This window comes from Eschscholzia californica, unplaced genomic scaffold (assembly GCF_041429995.1).
Source record: "Eschscholzia californica isolate CP2 unplaced genomic scaffold, dmEscCali1.0.p SCAF_1, whole genome shotgun sequence".
In the NCBI taxonomy this organism is placed as follows: Eukaryota; Viridiplantae; Streptophyta; class Magnoliopsida; order Ranunculales; family Papaveraceae; genus Eschscholzia; species Eschscholzia californica.
The window spans coordinates 79,713,982-79,740,879 of NW_028238198.1; the positions used below are offsets into that span (position 1 = coordinate 79,713,982).

Sequence of the window (26,898 nt, forward strand, 5' to 3'; positions counted from 1 at the left end):
ATTTTAAAACTTCTCAATGTTACTAAACGATAATTAGGTAATAAAGTTGAAAACGAATATTAACTTTTGATGATAATTTTTGTTGTCCTGAAAAATGTTATAAGATTTGTGAAGAATTAATCGAACTAATAAGGTCTTCCATGAGGTTCCATAAGATTTATGCAACAGAACTGTTCTTTCTTATATAAAAACTATTTAAAACACTCTTCACAGTCTTTTGAGTAATATTTTTCTAACATCTTCCAGGAGATTCTATAAAATCATATAGTAAGAATAAAATGTATGACATATCAACATAATTTTCATGAATTTCCAACATTATCAATTTATGATTAACCATTTCAAACTTATGCAACAGAAATGAATAGTTTTCGTCTCACGTATTTAACACTTCAGTCCCCGCTCCGGTTACAACGAACAGAGCATGAAATCAGCGTTCAGCCCATGATCTTGAGTTCTTGAACCTGTTATATGGTTGGTTCTATATCAGGCATTCAGATTACATTCCACACCAACATAAAATAATTGTTTTAAACCCTAACTTTTTTCTAACCATGGGGTTGAACTTAAACAACAGATTTTTATTCGTTAAGAGATTATGAACCCATGTTTGATCATATAGAATGAGAACACAGGTTAAATCCTGATCAATATATCAACATGTAAACACTATCAAATTATGGGACATGAAAGAGTGCGAATAAAGGACCTAAAATTTAAATTCAATTTGTATAGTAAACTAAGGAAGAGCTGGAGCTTTTCTTATTGATTATTGCAAATTAGGCTGCTTGAAATTGATATTCTGAAGCAGAACATACAATAATCAATTGAATGAATTAAATGATTAATAGATTAAGAAAAAAAGTCGGGTAATAACTGTTACAAGTGGGAAAAACTCAAAAGCCTTTCGAGCTTAGCGCGTTTTCTAGATCTTCTCTGAGGTTTCCGATTTCTCCACCATAACTGATCAATTCCATCAGAACGTCTCAAGATATTACATAGATCGGAAACAACCAGGACTTTACTCTGCGCATGAGAACGTTTTGAAAGTCTCTGTCTCTTAGAATTCGTATGCCGGGGAGAAGGTGTCTGGGGAGCCGCTTCATTGGAGCTCGCTAATCTGTCGAAGCATCAAACACATATTTTTACCAACTGCTAAGGTCTTGATAGTAACACAGAATATCGATTTTAACAAATATTCAATTTACACTTTCGCTTCCAAGGCGAGACATCTTTCATGACACACATTGGTAGTCATATTCAATCTAAATATAATCAAACTTCAACAGGATATTATGCTATTAGATAAGCCTCATTGAGATAGAGTGATCTTACCTCTTATCATCCAGTGTTGCTGAAAAAGGCAATGACCCTTCCTCCAGTGGCTTACATGCAGGACAAATATAGGTCTTTGGTGCTGGTCCACATAGATTAACACAATCAAAGTGATACCACTCCTCGCACCAATCACAAGCAATCATCGCTCTGTTATCATAAGGCTTTTGGCAAATGCAGTAGAGTACACTTCGAGCTCTTAATAACTGTGGATCAAGCAAATGGAGGATTTATAAAACTGTTTGCGGTAATGAAGGCTATGCAATTATACTGAGTTAGTAATTTTACTTTGAGCTCCTTCTCAACGCGCACGGGTAAATTTTCACCCTCACTAATCAACTTAAATACGTCCTCCAACCCAAGTACCCCAGAATCAGAAGCAACCTGCATAAATAAGATCACATGAATTAAATAATGATAGCATGCAAAACTCAGACGAATGAGGCCAATAGCAATTTCTGAAACCTTTTTGGCAAGATCAGCCCATTTCAAGCCTATGCGCTTCAGTTCGATAAGTTCTTGCATGAAATAATCTTCAGAAGATAACTTCATTGCATATCCCTGCAATATGTCCAAAAAGTAAGAACACACACAGAATACATTAAGTAATGTTTTAATGTATTAAGATGTAATATTAACCTAACTAATATACGTCAACAATTGAACATGCAAGGTAAAAATGTAATTACGTGATAAACTAACTAATATACCTCAACAGTTGAACATGCAAGGTAAAAATGTAATTACGTCCAACTAGAAGATGCTGAGGTTACTTTTAACCTTTTAGTCCTTCTCCTCACCTTATTTTACTATCCTGTTCTCTATTGTAATTTTTTTTTTTGGAGTACTAACTCTCTAATTTCTATACCTCCAAAACTTGAGGCATTTAACAAAACCAAATCCCTGATGTACCTACCTCTTTCAGCATGCGCAGAATCTGCTGGATGAGGGGTTTCTCTGAACTCTCAAGCTGTTTTTTCACTCTGATTTTCCACAAGTGTACTGCCAACACCAACTCCAGATTGTGGCTACTATCATGATCATAAACCCCAGCTGCCCCGACAGCCTGACCAACAAAAATAGCAGACATTTCTCAAGAGCGAGCACCACTTAAACATTATACTAAGCATTTCAGTAAAAATATCCTGAACCCACAGATAATATTTTGCCCCACCAATAACGTAAAGTCAATGAGACAAGTGAAGAGAATAAGCACCTTCATAGCAACCAAAAGTCTCTCAGAAACTGGCCCGATATCTTTATCAAGATAAGCAACTGAATAGTCCAATATTTCTGCTAGAAAGGATTTGCAAGCAAGAGCTTGTTCCACTATTTTCTCTAGCATATCTATTTCTTCCATCCTGTGAAAATTCAGCTGCATGAGCGTTGTGCATCCCAGCTAGATATTCATGCTTAACATTGCAATGATTGTTTACACAAATCCACAAAACTGATACGCTACACATGAAGATATGCAAGCGTCTTATAAAAGCCTAAGATTTAAGACCCATTCTAAGAATTTGGGCTCACCCTTCATGTGTATGTTTCATGGACTTCATGTATGAACTCCGATATAAACCACCGGATTTACAACTTTGAGATAGTTCTCTTATACGAAAGAAGGTGGAAATGTCTACAATAGATATTGAGGAAAAATATTTCAAAATGACAGATGCTCGGTATTAAAGAAACTAAGGATCGGCTTGGTTAAGCCTGGTAAACCTCAGGAGGAACTTGAAGAGCAAAAGGTTCACAAAATTATGAATCATTCCAAACTTGAAGAGCAAAAGGTTCACAAAATTATGAATCATTCCAAACTTAGCAGTCAATGCCCAAAAAAATCCAGGAAACGACCCTAAATATTTCTTTGCCTTGTAAAGAATGTCATTTTTCAATTAAATCTTCATCTCCGGATCTTTTGTATCCAGTAAACCAATAAATATGTAGGGTCTTTTCCTCTTCTCCGCCACAAATACATTGCGACATACATAATTAATTCATTAACTTCAGATTTTACAAATTACCTCATCATGTTTTGACAATTTACTGGTAATCCACTACGATAAAGCCTTGATAGAATAATCCCCAGACTGGTTTTTGCATATGAAAACTAACAGTTGTAGTCAGACACCAAATGTTACCAAATAAAAGTAACATATTTGTTTCTGCGGAGTACCGTCAAAAGTGTAATAAAGGTCATACTTCGTTTTGCATGTGAGGTCCTAAGTATGATTTTCGTATTCTCACACAAAAATTGAGATTGTATTTTTCAATATTTGCATAATACTCCCCTACTCTGAATCCGTTAATCGTTGATAATTTCAAGTCACCAATATTTGTCCAATGTATATACATATATCTTTAGACAAATTGATAATATAAATCTATATGTACCAAGTATGTTGCTCTCTACCTCATGCAAAAATTCTTGCCAGCAGATAGTAGTTCAATGAGCATCTTTAGTTCGGGGCGTTTTCCCCTGGATATCTATAATAATGAACAGAATTAGACCACAATTGACATTCTTCCAAATGAACAAATGTTACAAACCTACCATATTTCGGCATCCAATTCTGTAATGAGCTCCATTTTCAAGAGCAAGGCAATAACGACATATGAATTTATTTGTAGTATTTCCCCCACCGACCGGTGATTCCATGCATTGAAGGTGATACCTATGCATTAGAACAAAATTTACAACCGTAAGCAGATAATTAAAAGTATAAGCATCAAAACTTGATCAAGTTGGTGTGCCATATTAAAAAAGAAAGGGGGCATTGTAAAACTTACTCAAGAGAAAGGTAGTTAAATTTAAGAACTAAAATAATTCTGTAAATGGCTATGACACATTGTTTAGTCTGCCAAAAAAAACTGCAAAAAAAATGTATTATGAATACACTTAACTTTCAGGTTCAGCATGGCAACATGGTAGTTGGTACTAGAATCTCTTTCTACCTACATTGTTCTTGCTAGTTATCCCACGGATGTAAACATCAATACAAGAGTTGCCTAATTTTGTATTTGGCACCACTAGGATGTAAGACTTGACTAATAAGTAGGGTAGTTCAACAAATATGATAAGACAAATTCTTTTTATCCTTTTCTTCCATCTCCGAATTTTTTCGTCTCCTCGCTCATATAGGATCATAATATAAATTATTCTTCCTTTATTCCCCTCACCTATAGAGTATCAGAATATAAATTGCTCTTCCACTCTCCGTGTCTCGAACGATTCAAGCTTTGAAGTGGTTGTTAGGATAAGAGAAATAAACTGATCGAAACTAGATGTTCAAAGCTTGCTCCTCATTGCCTAAAACATAAATTTTTTGATAGAATATAAAAGTACTTGCGTAAATACGCAAATTCAAGAATAAAACAATGCTGCCAAACAGTCGCTAATAATAATGGCTCATAAGAAGACAGTTACATGCTAGATGGGAATTCCAGGTAACTTAATAATTTACAAGGTCAAATCTTCAGGAAGATAATAACGACTCATTGATAAAATATCATTTTTCTAGGACCTAAATTTCGACTGATTTTACAATAGAGAGAAAAACCTTACCGGTCCTTGCACTTTAAGCAAGCTACAACTTCTTGACCTTCAGAACCACTAAAGCAGCACATGCATAAGCCACTAACACTGCAGCTACTTGTATCTTGATATATCCCGACTGACCTATCCAGAGAGTGCTTTATCTGTCAAATAACAAGAAAAATAATGTTTACACATCTATTGGAAGCAGAAACAAGACAGAAAGATAGAACCAAAAGAACGGGCCAGCACTCACGGATACTAAAGCACAGGAGAAGGGATTCAAATCACCCGCTAAGGGCTCAACGACGTACTTGCAGCATTGCATCCATTTCTCGACTTTTTCGATTTCAGATTCTACCTTGTCAAACTCTAGACTGTGAAAGGCATATGAGTTCCCCAGGTCCTGAAATGTGTAATTCAACAAAGACGTGTATACGGTTCATATCAGCAATGCTGTATTAAAATCCAGTTTTAATTTTCTTACTTGTGCTTTTAATATCTAATAGTAAGTAGAAATGATTCCACTTCTACGAAACCCAGTTCTAACAAGACAGTAAGAATGCATTCCTTGTACTAGTAAGCTACCTATCATGAAACACCCAGTAAACTTGAATTGCGAAGAGCTATGCAGTTCAGAAGTGCAGACACAGAGTTACAGGTTACTTCAAAAAATCTAAAATGCACTTATATCCGCAGGTAACAATCCAATATGATAAACCAGTCTTGTCAACAATATTGAACATTAGAAGCCTTCACTTTCTTATTCATGTTTGTGTTGCAAAATACCACATGGAACACAAATCTTAAAATCCACTGAAGACATTAGTAGCTAATTGTGTGTGATACTCCCCCTATACATTATTAATTGAAAGAACAGAGTACATAATCAAGTGTATCGAGCAGAACAATGTTATTTACCTTGAGCTGTAACAATGCAGACCAAGACTTCTCTCCCAAATTAGAATTGAAAAAGACATGCACCTGATCTTGCCACGACCTGCACTGAACGAAATATGTAATAAATACTCTAATATCTCTATCTGCTGCATAGGACATAAAAGTATGCTACTTGTATGATAACGTAGATATGTATTTACTGGGAACAGATAATGATACATGATGAGAACGTAGTTTTCCAACACGGGTTAATCAAATAGAAAGAACATAACACACGTCAAAATGAGACATCAAAGATCAAACATCGAGCAACAAACAACCTCTATGCCCTTTTCAGTTTCAAGTTCAATAAAGATAACTTTCGACAACATGCTCTCATTCTGATATTCATGATCAATGACTCTTCATATCAGTTGGTCATTATTAGAACGTGAAAAAGAGCAGGAAATCTCGGTTTAAATTTGCTAATGCCGTCTTCATCTAGATACAGATCTCTAGCAAACACTATTTAACCTTACCAGTGCTAACTTTGGATAATTAACCCTTCTTCAGTACCCTTTTAGGCTAATCTCATAATCAAGAAGCTAATATTGAGCTTCCTCACTATGTTCCGATGTTCTACCTTTTAAGAATTTGAAAGCCTACTAGTTAACTAGTTGTTTCTTAATTGATTTGCCTAAACATTACACGTTAAGAATTTCAAGTTGTCTTCGGTAAAATCTTGTTAATCTTCTGATCTGGAACAAACAACACAACAATTTACAAACTTTGTTCCAGTACGCAATTTGCGTGTAAGGGAGATATTAAAAGAAATATCCTCCCATTAGTGTGAAAGTATGGAGAACGGCTTTATATTAACATATAAGTTACACTACATACTTATTTTTATTTCCCTTATCAAATAAGGATGCAGTTCCAAAACATTTTTTGGAACAAAAACTACAAAATAAATAGTTGCTGTCTAAAAATATTATTTGATATTTAAATTCATGATCAAGAATCAAGCCCCATTCTCTAGTAATCCTCATTTTGTTCTTCAATCAACAGGCATGCCAAACCAAGGTACCTCCCCATGAATGAGTAATGCATCTTATTTCGTGGAGGCTACATTTCCTAGAGCATGTCTGACAGCTAAAAAAAACTTGATCCTAGTTTAGAAATTGTATGCGATAGCAATAGATCTATCGGCTACATATTGAACATGGGCCTTCGGATATATCCACAGATTCTAGAAATTCATATTTCTAGTGTTCTTGATGGAAATGTCAGTGAAGACTGAAGAACAATCGCATCCCCTTCTGAAAGTAATTTTCAAGTTCAATTAGAACAACTGTCCACTTCCAGTAACGAACGTGGTCTTCAGAAATTAATAATTCTATAGATGCAAGTAAACAACCGTAAAATATGGAATTTCCAATTTTCCACCTTGGCATATCTAACAAGGATACTCTTTAGTATACTTTTGCCCTGTCGAATACGGATATTTCAACCACCTCTATCTAGTGGAGGTTGTTTCGGAGAGTGAGAACATACATGTCGACGAGGCAAGTGAAAGCAAGAAAAACCAGAGAAATGGAAAATATAAAGATGTACTATTTGCACAGCGGAATCAGAAATCTTACTTATGTTTCTCAATAGCATCAACTAGCCGACTAACCACCACCGGTAGAGGCACTTTCGTTGTCTGCAATTTGAATATAGCAAAAGTAGCCCAATCAAAATCACAGATTCATAGCATCCAATATAACCTACTTTTTTTTTTAAACTTCGAATTAATATTAAAATGAAAAGGGATATGTACAGAGTGAGTAAATTTGTTATACAACTACAAAGACCCAAGCCTTAGTTCCAATCTAAATGTTACATCATTAGACCCCAACTTAGGTTTTTTTTTGAAACTTCGAATTAATATTAAAATGAAAAGGGATATGTACAGAGTGAGTAAAACTGTTATACAACTACAAAGACCCAAGCTTAGTTCTAATCTAAATGTTACATCATTAGGCCTCAACTTAGTTCTAATCTAAATGTTACATCATTAGAGCATCCAATAAAACCTACTAATTAGTAATTACAGAACAATAGGAAGTAGCATGTCGTAATAAGATTAGTTTCCAAGGGTAAATAAATCCATGAAGCGCATACCTGAGCCTTTACAAGAATTTCTTCAACATCACTGAGCTTGAAGCTTCTTTGTCCATGAGGCGCAGAAAATACCTCCCCTACTTTCTTCAGCAATCTAACCCCATCAATCAAGGAACTTACCAAGTTAGTTTGCTCACATGTGCCAGATTCTGCATCTGCTATCAAGCTCTCAACCTCCTATATTGGAGCCAATAAATAATTCTTCATCAGATAGACACAGGAAGAGGACATAGTAGCACTGTACATGAAGTAAAACATATAATGCACGCAAAATACTCTATTAAGTAAGACAGATTTAATACCTCAAGCGAAGGAGCACCTGAGAAGAAAGAAAAGGCCTTCAAGCACCATTGCAGATTGGAGGAAACCATTTGAAGCTTTGGTATCCCAATAAAATCAAAACCTAAAAGCAAACCCGCTTCTATTGCAGTTTGAATCATGATAAGCAATTTTTCAATCCTTGCGTTAACTCGATTGATCAAAACAATATCATTCATATTAAATAGAGAATCTGCTTCTTCTAGGAGAGTGCTTGTTTCATTCTCCCAAGCCTCACAGTCGATCAAAATCTTTTCAAGCACCGCTGGTTCTTCCAAGCACACTTTTAGTAGTTTTGACTGAGCAACTAAATCCTGCAGAGAGAAGTTTGTGGTTGTAATGGAAGGTAAATTACTTCATAAGGAATATACAAGTACGGAAGTACCTTAAGTTCATCAAGTTTCAACAGAGATCTTGAAGCATGCCCAGCAGGAAGGGAGGATGCTATAAATGGTTTAGCATTTTTAATCCATGATTCGGAAAATGATAATGTCTCTCTGACATGAGGTAGAGAAGGCAGAATAGCAAAAATGTTCTCTGACATCCTGTAAAGTTCAAATGGAATGATTACGGGGAAATTAGCAAATCCACGGCATTAACTATATAACCTAGCACGGGGACACCTAATGATTAAGACAAAACCTCATAAGGCACTCAAAGTCAGATATCTGAGCCTCAGTACCCAGAACTTGTCTGGCCCTTTCTTCCCAAGAATTAGCAGCTGCAAGTACTTCACGAATACGGACAAACAGTTCCTCATTCCCAATTTGAAGTCTGCCAGAAAGATCTCTTAAAATCTAAATGACAACAAAATCAACGAAAACACTTTTCACAGACCTAAATTATGTATAGCTACTGAGAGAAGGGAAACATACATAACAGATTCAGAAATCAATTGTTTGATGTAATCAAGAGGCATTTGAGTTTGAGTGGCCTGCATCAATGTCAGCAATATACCAAATTTAGTTGAATAAAACATTCGAAATAGGAATTCAGTCAAACACAGGAAGCTTTGATAGAAGTACACAACTAAGAAGTTGCAGATGTGTTGACCTTATATATTTAATGCTTCAAATAATATATTCAATTAAGTTACCTTCAAGGCCTTTTCTCTGCAACGTGCCTTCTCTAATTCTACCTCAACAAGTGGCAAAACGTCAACTGTTAGGGAAAAGAAATAAACTTCAGTGCCTTTCAAGAACCAGTAAAAGAAGGGTTTAAGCTCCTCAACCAAATGAGTAACTAAAGCTGTGGCGCAGGAATCAAACCCTGAACTCTGAGCAATGCTCCATTCCTAGAAATGGAAGATAACTCCTCAACAACATTATCTTGATCCTCCTTTTCCTGGATGTTTGCTAATATTTGGTGAAAGTGTGAAACCAAGGAAACGGCATCAAGATGGTATTGCCTCAAAAGCTTCAGTTCTGGAATGTCAACTATGAAATCATCTGCATCCTTGAGAAGAACTTCTAGTTCCTGCGAGAGAGAGTGGCAACAGATATTCATTTCCTACCAAGAACTAGAGCAGACTTTCTTGCCAGTCTGCAAACATCATAATAGAAAAACACAACTGCTTAAAGCTTACAAGTAGACAACCTTCAAAATGATCGGGCCATTCAGCATTTTACTGCACCTATCTTGCCACATTTCGACCTGTGTTAAAATGTCCAATAGCAACGCCATTTCTGGGAGTTGAACATGAAGCTCCAACATCTGTTAAACAAGATGTTAAAATCGTCCGACAAAGACACTTCCATAGCTCAAGAGTTACACTTAACAAACAATAGCATATTAGAGAATGGATTTAGTAACTGTTGGAACATGATAAAGAACCCAAATTTGCTATTTAAGGTACAAAACACTTCACATACCTCAGCTTTTAACTTCTGAAGGAAAGCAAACTCGATTGAGGCAGACCTGTTCTCCTCAGAAACGCACTGCCTAAAGCTATCCATCCAAGCCTGCAGGAGCAAAATAGTGAGTGGACTGTTAGAGAGTGAATAGGCTTATAATAAAAAGATAAATTTTGCTGTCAGAGCGGCTCATAGTTAAAACACAAATAAGTTACTACAATGTTAGCGAAAAGGAGCTAGAGAGCAAAAGGATTATCTTCTTTTTGTTAGAGATAGTGTGAACATACATTCGCTGAAGTGATCTCTCCGAGTAACTTCCCACTTTCCTCTAGGTAGATTGGTAGTTCACTTGCTCTACAGTATAATTTCTCCAACTCAGCAATCTGGGTAGCATTGGTTCCAAAGAAAAGGACTGTCAAGAAAACTGCTATGGTATAGCACAAAATTCAGGTAAATGAAAAGCAGCTAGTCCCGATAGAAAGGGAAACTTCAAAATCATGATGTACAACAATTAACGTGACACTAACTTTTATTTCATTTTTCCTAGCTGCATGAAGCAGAAAGAAACAAGAATTGGACTAAGTTACCATCCAACCGCTTACTGCAGCATACTGCTTATAACATAACACTACACACCAATTGTGCTGAACTTCTTTTCCAATATTCAGAGAAAATGAAACCCAATCAGAAAAAAAAAAGCCACTTATTTACCGAAACACGCGTACTAGCTGAAAAGGCAGAGTTTATCTCTAAAACCATCAATTTTGCTTCTTTTGCATACACCTGCATAAAGTAACAGCTTCAGAGTAAGAATTTGCCTGAAGCAAATGTTGAGTAGAAGTTAGTAGTTTGTTAACCTTCAATTTAATATGGCTAGGCTCATTACAGGGCAATGGACTAAAACTCAACAAATTCTCCACGTATCCCAACGTCACTTTCTCAGTCTCACTGCCGCGACATTTTAACGAGGTTTCAACTTTACCAACACAGCTCTTTACATCCAGTGCCCATTTTTTCGCCTCAGTCAAATTTTTTGCTATGTCTCGGACCTACATGCCAAACTCTCAGCACATTCATTTTTAAATAAGATGTTAGCATCAGTAAAGATAACTAATTAGTTAAATTCAATCCCTAGTCATCCTGTAAGCTAAACATACCAAATCCATTTCAGGACCAGCCCATAGAAACTGCTGAGCTTCCCTCAGAGCACTAACAAACGCAGCTTCTGAAAATGAGTCCTCGAGAATTTTGACTGATCTCAAAATCCAGTCCTCGGCGAGTTGGGAATGAGTAACGCGACCACCTTTTACCTGCAAATGCCATCCTTAATACATCTTGGTAAGAAAGCAGAGAATACCACGTTTCAAAAGCAACGGAAAATGTTAAATTAGATTGAAAGGAAACGAGGACAATATAAAAAGATGATGACATCCATTTCTATGGAGAGGCATTCACTAAGCGGGCACTCACCACATGCCTCATTATTACTCGTAAAGAATATCAGACCCGTATCAGTAAGATTGATGGGAGGATAAGATAAAGTCGTACGGATTCTAGTTGCAAGCAGTAGCTAAAAAAATAAAAGAAAAATATTTTTTATGTCATGAACTCCATTGTACATTTTTTTTTTGAAACTGAAATCCATTTTACATACTCCACGGTCCAATACTAACACTAAAGTCAACAGACCTTGGTGAATAGTATCAAGATGTTTCATGTTTTAAAATTCAATAGATGTGTGCGCCTCAAGGCAATTTGAAATGTTTTGACTCGAGGCTTACGCATCTACGGACAAAAAACAAATATACAAGCATAAACCATTGACATAAACACTAAGAACATTTAATTTCTTGTTCACTAAACACTAGAATTTTATATTTCTTTCTTTGTTAAACACTGGAGTGCTTATATTATTGTAGAAAGTGAAAAAACTTTATTATGTTATCTTACTATGTAAATGAGGTATCATGTTTTTCTTCTAAAAGAATTACTTTACGCTTTTTACGCATTGAGGCACATGCGTCAACATGGAGCTTCACTTTCAAACCAACCCGCCATAAACCCGGAAATGTCTATTGAACATTGTTACAATCTTTTAAAATCCATACAAGAAACAACGCAGAATTACAAAACAGCTTTCAAATAGAACCAGCAACGGCAGTGCCATATAGGGCCGTACAACCCTATGACATAATTTTCTCATTTATTACTTTATAGGGTTAAAATTTTCAGAGAGAAACAGGTGAGAGGAAAAAGTATCGAAAGAAGCTTAATATACAAAATCTAGTAAGTCCTGGGCTTTGTCCCCAAGTTAGAATGAGTCATGAGCTCTATTTAGCACCGTAGTGAATAGCCGAAGAGCATCTTTTGGATGCAGCTTCGTATTATTCTTCTTAGGATGGTCTAAAAGAACCCAAACTATCAAGTACTCTAGATGTGAAACAGTATTGATACTTACACAAAATTATATCTATCTAACAACAATAATGTGAAACCGTAAACAAACAATTTTAGGTGCAATCCAATAAGGATGTGACTTCTTATAGGCACTCTTAAGTTTGTAATATTTGTTTTCCCTCAAACATAAATTTTTACGAAGGGAAGACAAAAAACTAGCAATTTAGTATGCTTGAGAGCCTTAAATGAAAAATACTGGTGTCAGATAATACAAACTGAATATTTACAAGGAACCTAGAGGTCCTAGACTGCAAAACATGATCCCTAGATACATTAGTTAACAAGTAAGAACACTAACCTTTTTAGCCAATGCATTGGATTCATTAGAACATGGAAGTTGTCGTCTACAGCTTCGAATTTCGTGTGTTCCATCAGAGTTGCAATTATCCATCAATTGCACCAAATCTTCCAGCTCAGCAAGAGTATGACGATAAAGAAGGCGATGCTTGCTAGGGTTGCACTCACAGATGTGTTCACAGTGCTGCACCATAAATATCATTTTCCGAGTGTAAATTAAACCTAAATTTCAGCTAAAAAGTTAAAAAAAAAAAAAAAAAAAAAAAAAAAAAGTGAAAAAGTTAAGCATTAGCTCCACTATTTGGACGAAATCTATCTCCACAACTGTACAAATACTTCGTAGTTTATACAAGTGCAATGCCGTTCTAAACTACTAATGAACGAGAAAAATCAACTAGCTGGTACAAGGGAGTCTCTCCGCTTATTAAACTAAAACTATTAACTACGACTCAAAATGATAGTTCTTTCAACTGAAAACTAACTGTACACATGAATATGATCAAACTAATCAAATGACATCAAAGCCAATATTGATGGGTTGACAATTTTTTTGATACAGGCCATCTTACCAGTGCTTTTTCCTGTTTTCGGATCTAAAGACACACGCCATAAAATGTAAATCATGAGTGGGAAGATGCACGTGTGTCAAATAATGTGTCCGGAAAACTTCTATTTGGAGACTCGTACTTGAGAAACTGACGCTAAAGTTCATCAACCAACTTAACATATTAAACAATATTATCACATCACACAACTGACAACATTCAGAGTTTAGAGACATCAACGATTCAAACTCTACCAAACTTTATTTAGTCACTAAAAAAGATTTTCGAAAAGAGGGAGAATTATGACATAAAATTAGTATGACATACACGCGCCTATGGACTCATAGAGTGTGTTGCTTCCACAGCCATTAGTTACTAATGTTCAGCAATATTTACATAACGGCTATTGGAATTTGATTCTTTTTTTTTATCCTGAATTGGCTTCAGAAAAAAATAAACAAATAAGACAATCGCGAAACCATTTAACAAATGACAAGGTTTATCACCAATTACTAAACGATTAAAAAGTTGGGTTGCTGTACCTCCAGACAGACAAAAGCAGACGGTCGGCATCTGCATACAACCGCTGAAAGATACAAATGTTGCTGGCATATAATGCATGTTGGGTCCTGCAAAAGCGAGCAAGAGGTGAACATACAACTACCCATTTAGTGTCTCATTTTCAAACAATTGAAAAGAGATACTTATGACACAAAACTACCTCTTCAGTTCCCACGTAATCCGGATGTTTCCTTGGAGACATCGGAGACGTCTTGAAAATCCCATTTCTCCACAGACGCCCTCTCCAAGTTTTCTCTTTCACAAAGATTCTGTGCAATTCTTTCTTTAAGTAAGACGATACTTTGGCATCGCAGCCAATCTATTAGTTGGATGAACAAAATAAATAAATAATAATAAGAGTTTGGCACAACAGATGAAGGAGGAAAACAAATGACTAGTATTCCTAGTCATTCACACATGTTAGAGTTAGTACAAGCCTCCTCTCCTGCAAAGGAGTTCGTAAAGGAGACTGTTGGAGGACAAGGGCTAGTCGAGAGTCACTAGACAACTGGGATTGAATCCAAGAAGCAGTCTAGTTAGATTAAGCATTATTTATGAATATTATGATGTCAATTACGACTGCAACGTTCGGTCATGCCTTTCAGGCCACCAGAGTACCAAAAAACCCTTCTAGTTTTCAGTATCTATGAACATACAAAACCCTAACTTACGCAAGTACCTTTTTTTATTTTCTCCATGTTTATTATGTTATTTTATTGCTTTCTAGTTTCTTAGTTATATTCTTCTTCTACCATTTGCTGAAGTACGTTACTGAACCTAATCTAAGTTAGAACTTTCCATGTTATATTGACACCCAATGCTGAAGTATGAGGATCATAATTTTAGCCCATTCTCAAGGACAATAAAATCAAGTCAGTGTCGAGTATCTTTGTAATAAAGAATACTTGGTAACAAGGGAGTGAAGGAAGACACCCATATAATTGAGAAACTTTTCTCGTAACTCGTAAGACTTAGTTCTTTTGCTTTTTTTTATTTCCGTGCACTGTTATCATTGTGAGTTCACCGTTGTAAAACTATCTTTGTTCAAAATGATTTATTCACCATCAAAAAGGAAAAATGAGACAACTAACAAAATCATAGTCACCAAGGATCTAACAAGTATAAGTTTCATTGGCATAAAAGGCTTTTAGGAGAAGGAAAATACTTCTACAGGTGAATCCACAGTTAACAGACACAAAATTGGAAGTAAGATATTGAGTCACTGAGGGTTCGTTTCAACCTTAGCAACCACACAAAGAAGCTCTTCATGAGATAAAACAGCAGCCTTGTGATACAACCTGTAAAGCTCCGCTCCATACCCACCGTGAGGCAACCAATCAGCGGGGGCAAAATTAACAGCCTCGGCACAATTTAAACCTGAGAGAAGCAAAAATTTACTTCACTCTACAACATTTAGCAATTATAAGATGTGAACTGTCTCATTCAGTGGAAACCAAACCAGAAATGTAGCAGACTTACCAAAATTAAAGCCTCCATGATAAGACCTAGGAAAGGTTATGACAAAGTTCCCAGGTTCCTGGCATTCACCAAACAATGTTGATGCTAAGGGAAGACATTCATAAAATAAATGTACAAATTAACAGACAAAAGAATATCAGAAAATCAAAAGAAATTTAGCAAGTTCAGAGTAAAAGTGTAAAACAAGTACTATAGGAGATGAGATAAAAGAATTCGAATATCCAAGCTTTTGGGTCTGAATATGATTGTACTAGGTGTCTACATAGACTGGAAGACTTCAGCCAACTTCCTACAAAAAATTCAAAATAACAAGCCTCGTCATGTCATACCTGAAGTACAGTATAAACTGGAACTTTGTTCTCTTGCAAAACAGAAGGATTCAACATGGTGACAAGCTGAAAGAGCAAATCCGGCTGTGCATCAAAAAGATCAGGAAGACTCTTCCTCATAACCTATAAAAAAGATGGAAGTTTAACAAAGACATTTTTCTTTTTGAAAAATTTAAATGAATTAAAAGAGAGAGAACTATGTACAGACAGGCAGGTGAGCATACGGACTAGTTTTACAGAAGAAAAAAAATGTAGGTACAGAGAGCACCACAACAGAAAGCATGTGAGCATCATTCCAGAAACAATCATCTAATAGATAAATGCAGAATGCAACTTCAACAAAGATAATTAACAAATCAAGTCCAAGAAAACCCTCAAACTCTCACCCACTATTTTATTCCATGCGGCGGATTACTAGACACCCTAAGAGATGAAACAAAACCTAGAATAAGACAAGAACTAGTGATATTTTGTACAAGGAATCACAAAACAAATCCCAGTAATAATTAGTATATATTTTTCTGTAAGATTCGGATTTATGTTTCTCTTTCATTAGGAGTTTACATTTCAATTCAAGAAATACGAATTTACAAGGATTCTTCTGACTAAGAACAATAGAAGTTCTAAGCGTCACACGATATGAATCATAACCTCCGTATTAAAAACAAAGTCGTTGAAAGTTTTTTGCCCAAGGCTGTACTCTGCTCCAATGGAAAAGTAATCCTTTGACTCACAAAATCATCTCCTCCGTGGATGCTAGCCTTTCTTTGAAGATTCTATTGTTCGTTTCCTTCCATATGGTCCAGTAAAGTCCAATTCTCCCTTCCCTTAGGAATTTTAAGCCATTCCACTGATGTAAACATCGTATGATGTTTCTAGGCTCGCACCAACTCAAAGAGAATGACCTACAAAATAGTCCCGTAGTATTTTGGATTCACCGTAGTGGATGAAGATGTGATTAACCGACGCTGCCTCCTTTTTACCAAGTTTGCATCTGCTAATTTTGTAACTTCTTCTTTTCCTCAACTCATCACTTGTCGGCAATTCCCCCAGCAAGCAGAATCATGAAGCTAATTCTTCTCAGAATCAGCTTCCTCCAAATGTCCTTAAAAATGCAGTTCGGGTGTAGGGATAATGCTCCGCTCTTCAGTAATCAATTCATTCTGTTGTCATAGACTTGGGTGATGTTGATGTTAGAATGTCCGACAACTGACCTATTGCTGCTATTTCCCAATCACTCAAGTTCATCTGGAGGTGTAGATCCCATAGTATCCCATCCAATGTTAAACCAGATCCTTCCTTTTTTGGCATGGTTCGAACAAAGCCAGGAGTTTTGTTCTAAGCTTAAGTGTAGAGCACCAATTTTTTTTTTAAACTTCGAATGAATATAGTGGTGAAAAAGTATGTACATAAAGTAAAAGGGTTAGGTCATGGGATCTTTCACGATATCCATGCCTCCCAGTTCAGTACAAAAAGTAATAGGGTTTAGAGCACCAATTATCATTCCAAAAGTTCACCAAGTTACCATTTCCACTTTCCACTTGGTTATGTTGTTAAAACCTTCCTGTTTGTTTGTTATTTTCCTCCATATCCCGCAACTGTAAGTTTGTGATGATCTATTTGGTTCTTTGCCACTTCTAGACTTCTAGTGGATCCATGAACTCCTCCACAATTTTACTTCACAAGGATTAGTCTCAAACATTCCGTCTCCACACAACTTAAAATCTTAGCCACAACTAAGAATCGTGTAGTTAACTACACAACTAATTAACTAGTTAACTACATTTCATCTCCATACAACTTAAAATCTTAAACTAAGAATCTTAGGTTTATTGTGGAGATTTAGGCACGTCGAATTAAGGGTGAAGGGACCACAAAGATACTCACAAATGATATGGAAACTTGACTGCCTTGTGCAAGGGGGGTAGAGTATCTCGTTTACGGTTTTATTGGGTCAATGATTGTTTGGCACTTGCAAATTGCAATAAAAAAAACAACAAATGAGCAAAATTATACATTTAGGTAATAAATTACCTGCTCAAATGCAGTTGCTTCACTACCAGGAACGCTATACCAACACTTTGGCTCCCCCCTACAGAAAAGTGTCAATTACAAAGTAAAATCAACATCTAGCTGCACAGACGAAACATACAAAATACAAAATGTGGTGCCAAGATACGTGTAATATTTATCAACAATACAGTATGCCATCTCTTCTAAAGGAACACTACGGGTGATGTTTAACCTTCCACGTTAAATGTTTCGAGACAAACTCTTGAAACTAGATCGTTACTATCTAGAACTTTTACACTTAAATCTTAGTGTACACAAAAACAAAATCTGTCAAGTGACTTGTGCTTGAGGCAAGGTTGGACTTTTAGTACTTCTGAAGGTATACAAACCGATCTCAACTCTGACATGTTTTTAAGAAAAGCAATATTTTTGTAATTTGGTAATACCATGCTAATGCTTAACAAGGTCTCAGTGTTTTCATCTCAAAAAGAATAAAAATCAACTCTGTAGTATAAACGTTAGTCGTCAATGTAATTAATGTTTCTGAGAAATAATAAAAAATAGTAAACAGACATAATAATAACTTTAAAAAAAAAAATTAAATACATAGTTACTACATGTCTACATACCAGTGTAAATAATTCATTGAATAAAAGCAATGGTCTTCAAAATGCCAACAAAAAGAAGAAAACAGCATTCCAAGATACAACCAGGGAACCATAACGCCAGCAATATTATCATGAACTGCCCGAAGCATTGACCCTTGCAATTTGGGCAAGTTATTTAGGTTCCATGGACTAGAAGAATACTCATCCCAGACCTCAACCTCAACTAGTGGTGGTTTTGAATCATTGACACGAGGAAAACCACTCCCATAAATAGAAGTATCCAGATCACTCCCATACATAACTTCAACTTCACCGACTGAACCCTCCACAATTTCCCAAAACTTTTTCTCCATTTGTTGTCTGGATGCAGACGTAGAACCAAACCATTTCTTCTTGGTTCGGTCAGCTAGACGTCTAAAAGTCTCCAAAGAGAAATGCTTTCCAGGCACAAAACCAAAACTATCTTTATCAGAGTTCACACATTCCAAGCAATACCAGTTTCCAGGAGGCACCTTCTTCAGAGGTGGAGAAAGACAATAAATATGCCAACCCCTGTCACACCTATCACACAAAAGCATAACTTCCCCATGTGATCCACTTCTGCATTGTTGGCAGATTTGATCAAACTCCTCTTTCTTCCCTAACTTATCTTCTTCGACTCTTTCACAATGTGAATTCTTCCTTCTCCTTTTGGAGGAACTCGCCACATCCGACTCCTGCCCAATGTTCCTATCGATGCGGTTTCCTTTCTTGCATTTCCTTACAGACTTCTTCTGGTGAGTATAATTCTCATAATCATACAAATGCTCCCTATACAACTGACACAGAACATGCTTCGAACACTCCGTAATCTTCCCAACTGATCTCACAAACCTAAAAACTTCTCCCCATTTCTTCTCTTCAACAACCTTATCATAACCACCAAATCGCTTCACCGCATTAAAAAGCATACACAAATCCAAATCTTCGTCCTCAAAAATCACCTTTTTCTTGGTTTTCTTCCCACATTGATCTTCCAAGAAGCGATTATATTCCAATTCAAATGTATCTGGGTCGCAAGATGCTGGCCTTGCTTGCAACTGATGAATAGCTTGTGTTTTAGTAGGGAAAGAGAATGATTCCAAATCTAGGGCAAAAGGGGGTTTCCAGTTCTTAGGAGGAATGATACGACAAATTCCATAAAGCTCTGCCTCTGGTCTAATCTTATATATATACTCTAAAGGGTCTTTAAATTCCTCTTCAGTAGGATAATATGAAGGAGCATGCGGTATATTTAAAGCCCCAGAAGAAGACACTGCACAATTATTCCCTAAAACCCCTTTCTCGACTGCCCTAGGTTTTCCCTTCCCCATTATTAATCATAGACGACGGATAAAGAAATGAACTTAAACCCCAGAAAATTCCACAGATTAATACTTTCAAGTAGAAAAATTATATAAAGGAGAGTGTTTTACAGTCTTGCTTTCTTCATACCTTGTATTTGAAGGGGCTTTGGACTGAGGAAGCTTTAATCAATGGCGGAAACCAGGGAACTGTTTCAGGTTCTTCTTTCTTGAGAAGATTTTGAGAGAGGATGGGAAGAAAGATCGTTAAATTAGGTTTTAATCTCTAGGGAGGTAGACTATCGAGTCAAATACTGGACGAATAGATTCCTGTTCGAGGTTTGTCACGAGTTACGAGTACCATACACACGTTGCGTCTCGAGTAAACCTAGTTGATAGTACTCTGTTAAGTACTTTTTTTTTTTTTTTTTTTTTTTTTTGTTGAACTTGTTAAGTACTTTATATGGAAGGGTGTAAGATATAGTTAAAGTCTTTTTGGTTGTGCATCCCTCTAAAATTAAGACATATTATTTCTACTTTTTGAAAAGCCTCTTGAAATAGTAAAATGTTTCGAAATTTTCATATGACTCGTAGACTTAGTTAAAGTAAAAAATCACAATTAGATGGATTTAAAGAGTTCTTTTTACGCATTTAAGGGGTCAAATGTCTTTGTTATACTTGTGTTATGATCTTGTTACACTCTTATTTAGATGTATCAACGTCATACTATGTAATGATGCAATTAACAGTTAACTGTATTTACATTCATCTGTCGGTGACCTTCAATTTAAAAAAAAAAAATTAATTTCTTTATTCCTTCTCTTCCACCACCACTCTCGTGAGATTTCGATCGCAATTTCTGATATATGACGTGAATCCATGAGGTGAACTGCAAACAAAGTGGACAACCACATCATTATGCGCATAAATCATGCTTGTAGCGGTAATCGTGTGGTGCTATGACATTTACCTCCAAAGTTGTGGTTGAGAATTGACTCGTCCGGAAGATGGGAGAAAGAAGTGTGTGACCAGGATGACCGTGGTAATGGTGGTTGATGATATAGGTGGAAGAAAGACTTTTACCCCATCTTTCCTTCCAACTTATCTAACAAAAGGCAAAAGAAGTTATTGAAAGAGTACACTTATACAAGTGAAAAGGACAAAAGTTTAATTAGTTATAGACTTAAATTGTATGTTCCTTTAAAACAGTAGGTGAAACATACCAGCCCGTCAAACTACAAGGGAAAAAAATCAGCCCAAATTTACTAGTTGAAGATCATATTAAGGATCAAAAGGAATTATTATATTGTTCGCCAAAAAACTAGAGAGGGTAACTCTAGCAGACGAGCAAATACTACTGGTGAAGTAATCTTTAATCCTTCGAGCAAATACTACTGGTGAAGTAGTATTTGATTTAAGTTGGTGAAGTAATCTTTAATCCTTCGAGTTGTCTAAAGGAAAAAAAATCAGCCCAAATCAAGAATAGTATTGATTTTTTCAACAAAAAAAAAAGAAAGAAATGTATTGATTTTAAAGTAATAAATCATAAAACACATAAAAAATACAATTTCTCTTTTCGATCTTAAATCGATAGTGAGATTTGACTACGAATCTCTGCTTTGGATAACGAACACTATTGATTAAATAGACTGAAAATGTTGAATTGTTATCTTCCTTAGTATTTCTCCATTAATCTAGAACGAACGTGTTTTCAATTGATTTACCTATAAAATCAAAGTAAGACCCAATTTAACTAGTGACTCGATTAAGAGATTGGTTGAGTCAATTCGTTGTGTCAGATTGCTGAAAACAACAGTGTTTCCCCTCTTTTTCTATTTTTTTCTTCTTTCTCCCATCCACTCCCTTTACGCCCGAACCCTACCTCTTATTTCCTCTCTTATGTGTCAAAACTTGTCCTTCTCCTCCTTAGTACCAAAACTCTACCTCTCACCACCTCATTTATGGCGAATGCCAAAGAAATAGGGCTTTCTAAGAACTATACCAAAACTTTACAGATTCGATGACTGTCCTCTCTCTTCTAGTTGACTTCAACAAGCTTCCTCCTTGGAGTGTGTGGGATACTTGGCTGCGGATTAAGAGATTTTGGGCTGGTTTCCAGCATTGTAGCATCCACCATGTGCTTCGTGAGCTTAACCAAGCTGCGGATTTCCTTGCTCAGCTCAGGCCGAATGGGGTTATAGAGCTCGATGCTACTCAGTTACCTGAAGAGCTGGCTACTATCATTAAGGATGATAGGAATGGTAGAATTCGTCTTAGGAAAGAGTGGTAGTGCTTGTGTAGTGTTTGTTTCGATGTTTTTTGCTTTTTTAGCTTGTTTTTTGTCTCGGGTCTGGGCCCTTTCTTCCCAGCTCATCAATGCAAAAAAAAAAAAAAAACTATAGGCAAAGGGAGGTTTCTGTTGCGCCATAGATGCTCAGAAGATAGGAGACAACGATCGAGATGGTGACCAATAATAGAACTTTAGCTCATGAGATATGGGTGGTTATAGTTGTATCTAATAGATAATACTTATTACAATCAGTAAAGTTATTTTGAGACATTTTAAATAAATCTATTCTAGAGATCTCGGCCATGTAACGGAAGAACAAAGAAGATTAAAGGCATGGGGGTTTTGGGTTGGAGAAATAAACAAGAGGGAGTGAGGAGATTTATAGGTGGAGTTGGAAAGTAAGGTTGAAGCTAGAGTTGTGTTGTCGCCCTAAAGTGAAGATTGAAGATCACTTCACCAACTTAAATCAAATGAATGACTCATTCTAGGGTCTAGGTTAAGCGGTGCTAGGGTAACTCTAGCAGACGAGCAAATACTATTGGGTGAGCATACAAAGTCTACTTATCAAGCTTAATACTTGATCAACCCAATCAGACACCATTAGAAACACATCAAATAGGTCAGACTCAGATGAGGTGTTGATTGTTGACATATATTTTTTACCAGTGCGGCAGTGCCTGCCCGATTGATCTTATCCGACCAACACAAGTATACTTTGGTATCGGGCAGCGGGTGCCACTGAACATGTCACAGTGGGAGTAGCCGCGGGCGAACTCCGACTCAACAGGATTTATTCCCAGGCTCCCAGCCCTAGTAGCTCCTCCTCGCTCTCTACACGAGCGGGAGCCGATTATGTTAAGACGGACCCTGTACACCATTTGGAACGTGACTCAGACTGGTCCCAAAATTGACCTAATTTACCTCCAAAGGGTTTATGACCTACTCCTTCAGTCCTTTTTGAGGTTCATCTTCGTTGCTGAAGAGTGAAGTTAGGGTTTCTTTCAGAAAAACAATGGTTAGCAAAAGGCAGAAATTAGCTACCAAGAAATTCAAAGAGGCAAATCCAGAACTGTTTCCAAAAGCAGAACCTACTCCTCCTAAAGATCCTAATTCAAGAAAAAAGAAGAAGAATAAGTTTAAACCAAAGAAAAAAGATGGGGATAAAGCTAAAACCCCTAATAAATCTAGCTTCAGAAAACATCCTCTTAGGGTTCCTGGAATGAAACCTGGTGAAAGTTGTTTCATTTGCAAAGGCAGAGATCATATTGCCAAACTTTGCCCTGAGAAAGATCAGTGGGAGAAAAATAAGGTTCACCCTTACTAACTATTTCTCTCTCTCTCTCTCTCTCTCTCTCTCTCTCTCTCTATTGTTTTCCTATGTGAATTAATTGTTCTCTTATTATCTGGGTATGCTTTCAATTAGATTATCTCAATATATTATGGGGTTTCATAGTTATTACAGAATAGAGAATTTTGGGTTAGGGTTCTCTTGCTTGTTACTAATCCCATCAATTATTTCAAATGCCATTTATTGTATTTGTGGTCAGGAGTTATGAGAAACCCTAAAAATCCTTTTTTGTGATTTACAAGTTACACTAAGGAAAAATGAAAAATGATGATATTGCACATGAAGTCTTGAATAGACTGTGCGGCTTACTTTGTCTTGCCCAAGAATGTTTAATGGTGGTGTCATTGTGATCAAATGTCGCTGTGATCATTGTAGATTTGCTTGCTTTGTCGTCGACGTGGTCATAGTTTGAAGAATTGTCCAAATAAGGACGATGACACTGTAGACAAGAAGTTCTGTTATAACTGTGGAGAAGCTGGACATGCACTTTCAAGATGTACTCGGCCTCTTCAAGATGGTATATGCTTCTCCTGTAAACATTATATCTCTATGTTATAATTTGTTTCTCGGACTGTTTTAATGGTATCTCTGTCCAAATTGGCCAAATTTCGTTTTGTCAAAAAAGGTTCCATCAAATTTTCTAGGCTCCAGCTCCTATGTAAGGTTTGTACTGCTTTGCACAAGCTTGCACAAGCAAGGTTTGCACATGCTTTGTACACAGTTTCTTTCAATGAGTTCACACAATTTGCACATGAAGCTCAATCTTAAAAGATCGCTAGTTGCTTCATCTGACCTACTGTTTTTCTGTGGAAGCAAAAAGGCTTCTGTTCTTCATTACAATGATTACATAAACTGAGCACGCTATTCACATTTCTCGGGAATGTTGCTTTTGTTCTCGAGAGGAGATATTTCCCAACTACAAGTCTTGCGTGACATATCTGGCTCCTAGAAGTCTTTCATTTTCTTTGTTTTGAATTCTACATTGTTTACTTTAACCTGTTCATGCTAGTGGACAATAGTTTTGTACAACTCAAGAGAACAAGCATGCTGGCATAGGGGTTGACAAACATTGCTTATTTGATAGATTTGTTAGTATTCACTGGGAATATTCTCTTCTTTTTATTCAGGAGGTACAAAATTTGCTAGTTGCTTTATATGTAATGAACGTGGACATCTAAGTAAAGACTGCCCCAAAAATACGCATGGAATCTATCCAAAGGTAATTTGAGCTCTTTTTATCTTCGTCAAATCTATGTTTTCCATTTCAATAATGTAATTTGTGTTTTTCTGTTTTGGGTTATTTCGAGAATCTATTACTTGAATCTCAGAAGTCCATACTTACATGTGGACGTTATGTTATTCCAACTATGAGTTTGGACCATTGCGTATCTCTTCAACTAATAGTTGGTGATTATTTTGTCTTGTCCTGTTGTCCAATATAAACCCCACTAAATGACAGTGTAGTGTGAGAATGACAGTATAGTATGAGAATTATTCGTCTTCTGTGGCTCCTCTGAAGGAGGATTCCGTTGATGAGCTTGAGCTCCAAGATATTTCCTACCTTTCCTTTCTCTTATGCAACTAATTCTGCAAGGGTTTCTATGTTTTTTTTATTTCACGTGAATTGCAAGTCTTTTAATCTATCTAGAGTTGACTATTTTCCATATTTGGTTGCTAAAGTTTCGTCTTTACACAGCAAAACATGTGTCCCTCTGATTGAGGATTCTTCACTAGACTTGTGATTATTGTGTAGCCCAGTATGTCTTCATGAACTATGATTTTGTTTTTCGTATTAAATACGGCATAACCTATGCAAGTAACATTAAGTCAATAAGTTTAGAATGTCTAGATGTAAATAAGCTTTTCTTTATCTTCAATTTTAGATTTTAGCCAGGTTGATATCTTCATGAACTATGTTAGTGATTATCAATTTGTATTTTGTTTCTTAGGGGGGTTCATGTAAAATATGTAATGGTGTCACACATTTGGCTAGAGATTGTCCTAACAAGCGCAACCTAGCTTCAAATGCCGCTAATGGAGTAGGAAGCATACGCGCAGGTATGCCTTCCAAATTCAAGTTTCATTACATAATGTTTTTCGTAGTCCTCATAAATGGTCATATCATTATTCCTTTCTGAAGAATATAGAGGTACAACATTTGATGCCGTGTTGCTTCTACAATTTTGTGAGGACTTCGAATATAGCATTTACCCACTTGGAGATGTTCTCTAGTAAAATAGATGAATTTTGTGTAAATGCCTAAATGGCCAGAGTGTTATCGTCAATCACGCGAGTTAAAAACTCAAAGTAGCGACATTTGATCTCAAAAACTTGGAAACATCTTAGACTTCGGAATCTAATTCTCTTTGCTCTACCATGTTATTTTCTTCCAGCCGATGAATATGAAGGAAAGCCAAGGGTGACTAAATTTTCAGGAGATGATCTGGATGACGATTTCATGGTTGAAGATGCTAATGATGGTAAGAAAAATACTTCTTCAACAAAAACTGATACCATACAAATCCAAAATGAGAACAACATTGTTGTAAAACCAAAGAAACAGGGACCCAAAGTTGTGAACTTCCTTGGTTGAGAAAGTTTTGTTGTTTGTGTTCTTGGTTAGGAACTATTCTTTTCTTTTATGCTTCAGAATTTCTTTTGCATTTAACGAGTTTGACAAGAGGATGTATCTATAGTGTTAACACAGTATTGTGAAACAACAAGATTTTGTAGGAACGTTTAAACATTATTTGAATATGCATCGAAAGAAGTACAAGTTCTTTGGTAGTAAATCTCAAAGATATGAAGGATTTAACATTCCCGGCAACTCAACAATATATCCTACCGGACCATCTTTATGTCACTCGTATAGTCTAGGGCATCATGTTGGGGATAAAAGCCCTAATCTTTGAACCTCAATCGCCTCTTAATAGTGAAAATCCCCAATGCAATTTTCACCACCTCTGTTGCTGCACCTCACCGCACTTCCACCACCCCCCCTCCCCCCACACCTCCACACCAGTGCACCACCAACACCACCACTATCACCATCACCAAGCCTCCACCACTATCACTATGTCTCCACCACCACCACCACCACACCTTGACACCATAACCACAACACCTCAAACACCACCATACTTTCACCTCAATCCCGCACCTCAACCACCAACACCATACTTCCACTACCTCCACCACCATTGTATCTCCACCAGCACCACAACCACATTTCAGCCACTTCCATCACCATTCCCTCAAAGGTCCATCACCATTCCCTCAAAGGTCAATACCACAGCTACTTGTATCATTATAAATACTACAACAACCGTCACCATCTGCACCGTCACCTTTGCCACAATAGTCATCATGAAATCGTAAGAGTAAATTTTAAATGAATTATCTCTACGAGAAAAGAAAAAGAAAAAATTGAAAAGTAAATTATGTTGTCAAACTAACTTTTTGGATTTTTTTTACCTCTAAGTAACTTTTTGCCAAATCTAATATATAAAAATAGACCAGTCGGTTATTTTAGATAAGTCTGACCGTCCATTTTTATTCGGAGT

At 36.4% G+C, this 26,898-nt stretch overlaps 2 protein-coding genes across 2 annotated transcripts; one reads left to right on the forward strand and one right to left on the reverse strand.

The window, feature by feature from the left end:
- Positions 1 to 740: 740 nt before the first annotated feature.
- LOC147569664 (transcription factor jumonji (jmjC) domain-containing protein) lies at positions 741 to 20,223 on the reverse strand. The gene is made up of 34 exons (XM_086656161.1): positions 20,145 to 20,223; positions 18,397 to 20,100; positions 17,789 to 17,846; positions 15,755 to 15,877; positions 15,426 to 15,483; positions 15,187 to 15,323; positions 14,107 to 14,265; positions 13,928 to 14,014; positions 12,842 to 13,024; positions 11,244 to 11,396; positions 10,944 to 11,135; positions 10,798 to 10,869; positions 10,374 to 10,469; positions 10,105 to 10,194; positions 9,830 to 9,946; positions 9,502 to 9,709; positions 9,330 to 9,394; positions 9,109 to 9,167; positions 8,876 to 9,007; positions 8,619 to 8,778; positions 8,218 to 8,547; positions 7,916 to 8,092; positions 7,393 to 7,454; positions 5,792 to 5,870; positions 5,127 to 5,276; positions 4,901 to 5,034; positions 3,890 to 4,010; positions 3,749 to 3,822; positions 2,552 to 2,696; positions 2,252 to 2,401; positions 1,801 to 1,896; positions 1,624 to 1,719; positions 1,336 to 1,541; positions 741 to 1,120 (listed from the first exon to the last, which is right to left on the reverse strand). The coding sequence occupies exons 2-34, from the start codon at positions 19,725 to 19,727 to the stop codon at positions 880 to 882; spliced, it is 5,541 nt and encodes a 1,846-aa protein (XP_086512287.1). The 5' UTR covers positions 19,728 to 20,100; positions 20,145 to 20,223; the 3' UTR covers positions 741 to 879.
- A 2,012-nt stretch (positions 20,224 to 22,235) lies between these two features.
- On the forward strand, positions 22,236 to 26,127 carry LOC147569665 (VASCULAR-RELATED NAC-DOMAIN 6). The gene is made up of 5 exons (XM_086656162.1): positions 22,236 to 23,296; positions 23,711 to 23,852; positions 24,463 to 24,554; positions 25,285 to 25,393; positions 25,729 to 26,127. Exons 1-5 carry the CDS (start codon positions 23,000 to 23,002, stop codon positions 25,926 to 25,928), a joined length of 840 nt encoding a protein of 279 aa, XP_086512288.1. The 5' UTR covers positions 22,236 to 22,999; the 3' UTR covers positions 25,929 to 26,127.
- The last annotated feature ends 771 nt before the right edge of the window (positions 26,128 to 26,898 follow it).

What these genes read in the sequence shown, in the direction of transcription:
- LOC147569664 (XM_086656161.1), bottom strand. Translation starts at nt 19,727, where the DNA reads ATGGGGAAGGGAAAACCTAGGGCAGTCGAGAAAGGGGTTTTAGGGAAT. An exon ending in CAGTTTATACTGTACTTCAG is followed by an intron (nt 15,484 to 15,754) that starts GTATGACATGAC and finishes GGTGAATGCCAG; the next exon opens with GAACCTGGGAACTTTGTCAT. An exon ending in TTCTTTGTGTGGTTGCTAAG is followed by an intron (nt 14,266 to 15,186) that starts GTTGAAACGAAC and finishes TCCAACTAATAG; the next exon opens with ATTGGCTGCGATGCCAAAGT.
- LOC147569665 (XM_086656162.1), top strand. Translation starts at nt 23,000, where the DNA reads ATGGTTAGCAAAAGGCAGAAATTAGCTACCAAGAAATTCAAAGAGGCA. An exon ending in ATCAGTGGGAGAAAAATAAG is followed by an intron (nt 23,297 to 23,710) that starts GTTCACCCTTAC and finishes TGATCATTGTAG; the next exon opens with ATTTGCTTGCTTTGTCGTCG. An exon ending in TACTCGGCCTCTTCAAGATG is followed by an intron (nt 23,853 to 24,462) that starts GTATATGCTTCT and finishes CTTTTTATTCAG; the next exon opens with GAGGTACAAAATTTGCTAGT.